This window comes from Oncorhynchus clarkii, chromosome 16 (genome assembly GCF_045791955.1).
Source record: "Oncorhynchus clarkii lewisi isolate Uvic-CL-2024 chromosome 16, UVic_Ocla_1.0, whole genome shotgun sequence".
NCBI classification, from domain to species: Eukaryota; Metazoa; Chordata; class Actinopteri; order Salmoniformes; family Salmonidae; genus Oncorhynchus; species Oncorhynchus clarkii.
In genome coordinates, this window is record NC_092162.1 from 4,504,469 (window position 1) to 4,511,716 (window position 7,248).

Below are 7,248 nucleotides of genomic sequence, written 5' to 3' on the forward strand. Positions count from 1 at the left end.
CTACCACAGTTAGGGACCGTCTGTAAAGGTGCTGTCAACATCAGCATCATTAAGAGTCGTAGTATTTCTACCACAGTTAGGGACCGTCTGTAAAGGTGCTGTCATCAGCATCATTAAGAGTCGTAGTATACCACAGTTAGGGACCGTCTGAGGTGCTGTCATCATCAGCATCATTTCTACCACAGTTAGGGACCGTCTGTAAAGGTGCTGTCATCATCAGCATCATAAAAGCTGATACTATTTCTACCACAGTTAGGGACCGTCTGTAAATGTGCTGTCAACATCAGCATCATTAAGAGTCATAGTATTTCTACCACAGTTAGGGACCGTCTGTAAAGGTGCTGTCAACATCAGCATCATTAGGAGTCGTAGTATTTCTACCACAGTTAGGGACCGTCTGTAAAGGTGCTGTCAACATCAGCATCATTAAGAGTCGTAGTATTTCTACCACAGTTAGGGACCGTCTGTAAATGTGCTGTCAACATCAGCATTATTAAGAGTCATAGTATTTCTACCACAGTTAGGGACCGTCTGTAAAGGTGCTGTCAACATCAGCATCATAAAAGCTGATAGTATTTCTACCACAGTTAGGGACCGTCTGTAAAGGTGCTATCATCATCAGCATCATAAAAGCTGATAGTATTTCTACCACAGTTAGGGACCGTCTGTAAAGGTGCTATCATCATCAGCATCATTAAGAGTCGTAGTATTTCTACCACAGTTAGGGACCGTCTGTAAAGGTGCTGTCATCATCAGCATCATAAAAGCTGATAGTATTTCTACCACAGTTAGGGACCGTCTGTAAAGGTGCTATCATCATCAGCATCATAAAAGCTGATACTATTTCTACCACAGTTAGGGACCGTCTGTAAATGTGCTGTCAACATCAGCATCATTAAGAGTCGTAGTATTTCTACCACAGTTAGGGACCGTCTGTAAAGGTGCTGTCAACATCAGCATCATTAAGAGTCGTAGTATTTCTACCACAGTTAGGGACCGTCTGTAAAGGTGCTGTCAACATCAGCATCATTAAGAGTCGTAGTATTTCTACCACAATTAGGGACCGTCTGTGAAGGTGCTGTCAACATCAGCATCATTAAGAGTCGTAGTATTTCTACCACAGTTAGGGACCGCCTGTAAAGGTGCTGTCAACATCAGCATCATAAAAGCTGATAGTATTTCTACCACAGTTAGGGACCGTCTGTAAAGGTGCTATCATCATCAGCATCATAAAAGCTGATAGTATACCACAGTTAGGGACTGTCTGTAAGGTGCTATCATCATCAGCATCATTAAGAGTCATAGTATTTCTACCACAGTTAGGGACCGTCTGTAAAGGTGCTGTCATCATCAGCATCATTAAGAGTCGTAGTATTTCTACCACAGTTAGGGACCGTCTGTAAAGGTGCTGTCATCATCAGCATCATTAAGAGTCGTAGTATTTCTACCACAGTTAGGGACCGTCTGTAAAGGTGCTATCATCATCAGCATCATAAAAGCTGATAGTATTTCTACCACAGTTAGGGACCGTCTGTAAAGGTGCTATCATCATCAGCATCATTAAGAGTCATAGTATTTCTACCACAGTTAGGGACCGTCTGTAAAGGTGCTGTCATCATCAGCATCATAAAAGCTGATAGTATTTCTACCACAGTTAGGGACCGTCTGTAAAGGTGCTATCATCATCAGCATCATAAAAGCTGATACTATTTCTACCACAGTTATGTGGACCATTAAGAGTCGTAGTATTTCTACCACAGTTCTGTAAAGGTGCTGTCAACATCAGCATCATTAAGAGTCGTAGTATTTCTACCACAGTTAGGGACCGTCTGTAAAGGTGCTGTCAACATCAGCATCATTAAGAGTCGTAGTATTTCTACCACAGTTAGGGACCGTCTGTAAAGGTGCTGTCAACATCAGCATCATTAAGAGTCGTAGTATTTCTACCACAGTTAGGGACCGTCTGTACCACAAAGGTGCTGTCATCATCAGCATCATTAAGAGTCAGCATCATTAGTATTTCTACCACAGTTAGGGACCGTCTGTAAAGGTGCTGTCATCATCAGCATCATAAAAGCTGATAGTATTTCTACCACAGTTAGGGACCGTCTGTAAAGGTGCTATCATCATCAGCATCATTAAGGGTCATAGTATTTCTACCACAGTTAGGGACCGTCTGTAAAGGTGCTGTCATCATCAGCATCATAAAAGCTGATAGTATTTCTACCACAGTTAGGGACCATCTTTAAATGTGCTATCATCATCAGTGTCATAAATGCTGATACTATTTCAAACGCATAAAGTGTTCATCTAACCCGAAGTGAAATCTTATCAGAAACATGTTGGGTCATTTTCCACAGCTTTAATTCCGTCAAAAACAGTCAAACTGATGTCATTTGGAAATTGAGCATGAAAAATATTTTTAGAACAAAAAAATTGTTTGAAGAATTCCATTGTGTCGATGTTTGACATTGTTCTGGTGAGCATTGGTTTATTTTGTCTTCTAGGGCAACATAAAGTCAGCAAAAAAAGAAACGTCCTCTCACTGTCAACTGCGTTTATTTTCAGCAAACTTTAACATGTGTAAATATTTGTATGAACATAACAAGATTCAACAACTGAGACATGAACTGAACAAGTTCCACAGACATGTGACTAACAGAAATTGAATAATGTGTGTGGGGGGGGGGGGGGGGGGGGTCAAAATCAAAAGTAACCGTCAGTATCTGGTGTGGCCACCAGCTGCATTAAGTACTGTAGTGCATCTCCTCCTCATGGACTGCACCAGATTTGCCAGTTCTTGCTGTGAGATGTTACCCCACTCTTCCACCAAGGCACCTGCAAGTTCGCTGACATTTCTGTGGGGAATGGCCCTAGCCCTCACCCTCGGATCCAACAGGTCCCAGACATGCTCAATGGGATTGAGATCCGGGCTCTTCGCTGGCCATGGCAGAACACTGACATTCCTGTCTTGCAGGAAATCACGCACAGAACGAGCAGTATGGCTGGTGGCATTGTCATGCTGGAGGGTCATGTCAGGATGAGCCTGCAGGAAGGGAACCACATGAGGGAGGAGGATGTCTTCCCTGTAACACACAGCATTGAGATTGCCTGCAATGACAACAAGCTCAGTCCGATGATGCTGTGACACACCGCCCCAGACCATGACGGACCCTCCACCTCCAAATTGATCCTGCTCCAGAGTACAGGCCTCGGTGTAACGCTCATTCCTTCGACGATAAACGCAAATCTGAACATCACCCCTGGTGAGACAAAACCGTGACTCGTCAGTGAAGAGCACTTTTTGCCAGTCCTGTCTGGTCCAGCAACGGTGGGTTTGTGCCCATAGGCGAGGTTGTTGCCGGTGATGTCTGGTGAGGACCTGCCTTACAACAGGCCTACAAGTCCTCAGTCCAGCCTCTCTCAGCCTATTGCGGACAGTCTGAGCACTGATGGAGGGATTGTGCATTCCTGGTGTAACTTGGGCAGTTGTTGTTGCCATCCTGTACCTGTCCCGCAGGTGTGATGTTCAGATGTACCGATCCTGTGCAGGTGTTGTTACACGTGGCCTGCCACTACGAGGATGATCAGCTGTCCGTCCTGTCTCCCTGTAGCGCTGTCTTAGGCGTCTCACAGTACGGACATTGCAATTTATTGCCCTGGCCACATCTGCAGTCCTCATGCCTCCTTGCAGCATGCCTAAGGCACGTTCATGCAGATGAGCAGGGACCCTGGGCATCTTTCTTTTGGTGTTTTTCAGAGTCAGTAGAAAGGCCTCTTTTAGTGTCCTAAGTTTTCATAACTGTGACCTTAATTGCCTACCGTCTGTAAACTGTTAGTGTCTTAACGACCGTTCCACAGGTGAATGTTCATTAATTGTTTATGGTTCATTGAACAAGCATGGAAAACAGTGTTTAATTAAACCCTTTACAATGAAGATCTGTGAAGTTATTTGGATTCATACGAATTATCATTGGAAGACAGGGTCCTGAAAAAGGGACGTTTCTTTTTTGCTGAGTTTATAATGACAGAGGAGAAACTGCGTGTATCTAACTATAGACAAGTTGACAAAAAATAGTCTACCAAAATGTTGGACATTCTCAGCAGAAACAGGCCTATCTAAATATGAGGCCTGCATCCCCTGTCAAAAATGTTTTACGGACTGTACAGCGCATCTTTTATATTAGATTTTTCGCATGTAGTCGGTTACGAATGGGTTATTAGAAATTGCGGGTGGGTGTGGGTATTGCGGGGGGGGGGTATTGCCGGTGGGTGTGGGTATTGCTGGTGGGTGTGGGTATTACTGGTGGGTGTGGGTATTGCGGGTGGGTGTGGGTATTCTGGTGGGTGTGGGTATTCTGGTGGGTGTGGGTATTCTGGTGGGTGTGGGTATTGCTGGTGGGTGTGTGTATTCTGGTGGGTGTGGGTATTGCTGGTGGGTGTGGGTATTCTGGTGGGTGTGGGTATTGCGGGTGGGTGTGGGTGTTGCGGGTGGGTGTGGGTGTTGCGGGTGGGTGTGGGTATTGCTGGTGGGTGTGGGTATTGCGGGTGGGTATGGGTATTGCGGGTGGGTATGGGTATTGCGGGTGGGTGTGGGTATTCTGGTGGGTGTGGGTATTGCGGGTGGGTGTGGGTATTCCGGGTGGGTGTGGGTATTCCGGGTGGGTGTGGGTGTTGTGGGTGGGTGTGGGTATTGCCGGTGGGTGTGGGTATTGAGGGGGGAGGTATTGCGGGTGGGTGTGGGTATTGCCGGTGGGTGTGGGTATTGCCGGTGGGTGTGGGTATTGCCGGTGGGTGTGGGTATTGCGGGGGGGGGGGTTATGCCGGTGGGTGTGGGTATTGCTGGTGGGTGTGGGTATTGCGGGTGGGGGTGGGTATTGCCGGTGGGTGTGGGTATTGCGGGTGGGTGTGGGTAAACAAACAGCTGACCAATGCATCACTAGAATACATGTTTTCTGTGTTGTTGTTTTTTAAAAAAAAATGACATTGTTTATTTGGGATTTCAAAGTGGACTATTACAGATCCTACATTTGTGATGAGATACGTTGGAATGGAATGTACAGATATAATTTTTTTTGTGTGACGCTTTTTCCTTCACCGTTTCCATGTCAACGTTAGATCGACCTTCTCCCGCAGATCTTTACTAAAGAGTGTGTTCTCTTCCTCTTTCCCTTCTCTGTAGCTCCTTCCAGAGCTGGCTAACCCAGATGACTTGTTGTCTTACCTGGATCCTCCAGACCTCCCGAGCAGTAGCAACGATGACCTTCTCTCGCTCTTTGAAAACAACTGACTCTGATTCTAGATCAGTTCATTTAAAAAAAAAATGTATAAAAAAAAAAAACACTTATAGGACTGCCTGGAGTTGGACCTATAACATCTGACCTGAGACCTGCTCCAGTACTTGACAAACACAAAGATGCACTCCCTTTCTCCTTTTCCTCTTGTACAGTTTGCATTGATTCTCCAGCAGACTGACTGACAGACTGACTGATTGACTGAACAATGTTTTAAAACTCAAAAAGACATAGCAGGACAGGGTAGGGCAGTGAGTGATGTCTGCCTCCCTGCAGCGCCCCCATGTGACCATCGATGATACCAGCTATCTGATATTCAGTTCATTTTGTATGCCACCAGTGTCTGTGTGCACATTTAGGAAAGTGTTGATACGTTTTGTTAAAATTCGTATTTTGTTTCCTTTTAAAGAAAATAAAAGAGGAATTCATTAAATATATAAGGGGGGGGACATATTGGAAAAACAAAATGTCCTGCACTATCTGGCCAGTGTGTGTAATGTCCACGTTATTGTTTCTCCTTATAAGGCTCAGCGTCTCAGCTTCCTGTTGTCCCAAACGTTGTCACAGTTACTGTTCACGGGACTGGTTACTACGTATCACTGTCTGTCTGTCTGTCTGTCTGTCTGTCTGTCTGTCTGTCTGTCTGTCTGTCTGTCTGTCTGTCTGTCTGTCTGTCTTGTCTGTCTGCCTGTCTGTCTGTCTGTCTGTCTGTCTGTCTGTCTGTCTGTCTGTCTGTCTGTCTGTCTGTCTGCCTGTCTGTCTGTCTGTCTGTCTGTCTGTCTGTCTGCCACTGCACGTCATGTGAAAGCACAAGATATAACAACACATACATCTCAAAGGGAACAAAACACATTTAAAGTGACAGCTTTTTCTAACACTAGTACCAAAACCTTTACGAGAAATGTGCGATTTTTGGGTGGGGGATGTTCATCAGCTCCCACTTTAGTTTCAACAACAACGAAAAAAGAAAACAAACGTTTTGGTTCAAGTTTGTTTTTGTTTTCTTTTGGGAAGTGGAGAGGAAGGAATCTTCCCTTCTTCTTTTGAAATAAAGAGCGATGGAGGAAACCAAGTGGAGGGAGAAGGCGGAGCCGCGGGAGGGTTGGAAATTGGCAATCATCCTCTTCTAGGAGAGAGAGTCTACCCTACAACATAGACATTTATAATCTCCAATCAGAGAAATACATTTTCGTACTGTGACTGTATCTTGTTTCTTTATTATCCTGGACAGAGTAGAGTCACCAATTGATTGATTAATTGATAGTCATCAATGGTAAAGGAAAGCAGACGTGGGAGAATGATGTTTGTTACCAGGGTTTGGATCAATTTGAATTGAAGGCAGTCAATTCAGGAAGTTCCAATAAAATTCCAATTTAATCATTAAAACAGGGCATATATTTTCAATTACTCTCAATTAGCTGAAAAAGGAGAAGCTATTTAACTATGTCAACATATCACTTCCAGAATTGATTGACATCCATTTGAATTGTTCCCAACCCTGTGGGTTACTATTTGAGTTTCCTGTCAGGCCGATATCAAGCCAGTTAGAGCTCCTATCTTATCCGTCTTCTTCTGTGCATGCGCCCCCTGGTGTTGCTCCTCTCATCATTCTGTCTTCTCTGCATGCACCGCCTGGTGTTGCTCCTCTCATCATTCTGTCTTCTGTGCGTGCACTGCCTGGTGTTGCTTCTCTTATCATTCTGTCTTCTGTGCATGCACTGCCTAGTGTTGCTCCTCTTATCATTCTATCGTCTCTGCATGCACCGCCTGATGTTGCTTCTCTTATCATTCTCTCTTCTCTTCATGCACTGCCTGGTGTTGCTCCTCTTATCATTATGTCTTCTCCGCGTGCACCGCCTGGTGTTGCTCCTCTTATCATTCTCTCTTCTCTTCATGCACCGCCTGGTGTTGCTCCTCTTCCCATTTTACAGAGCTGCGTCTCCCTGTTGAATTC

The 7,248-nt window shown here is 44.9% G+C and overlaps 1 protein-coding gene across 1 annotated transcript in view; it reads left to right on the forward strand.

Annotated features, from left to right (window-relative positions):
- Positions 1 to 5,965, forward strand: part of LOC139367876 (zinc finger MIZ domain-containing protein 1-like) — a 272,212-nt gene extending 266,247 nt beyond the window's left edge. The window contains exon 22 of the mRNA XM_071106227.1: positions 5,183 to 5,965. Coding sequence (XP_070962328.1) covers positions 5,183 to 5,290 — 108 coding nt within the window. The 3' untranslated portion in view covers positions 5,291 to 5,965. The remainder of the gene's footprint in view (positions 1 to 5,182) is intronic.
- Positions 5,966 to 7,248: the final 1,283 nt, after the last annotated feature.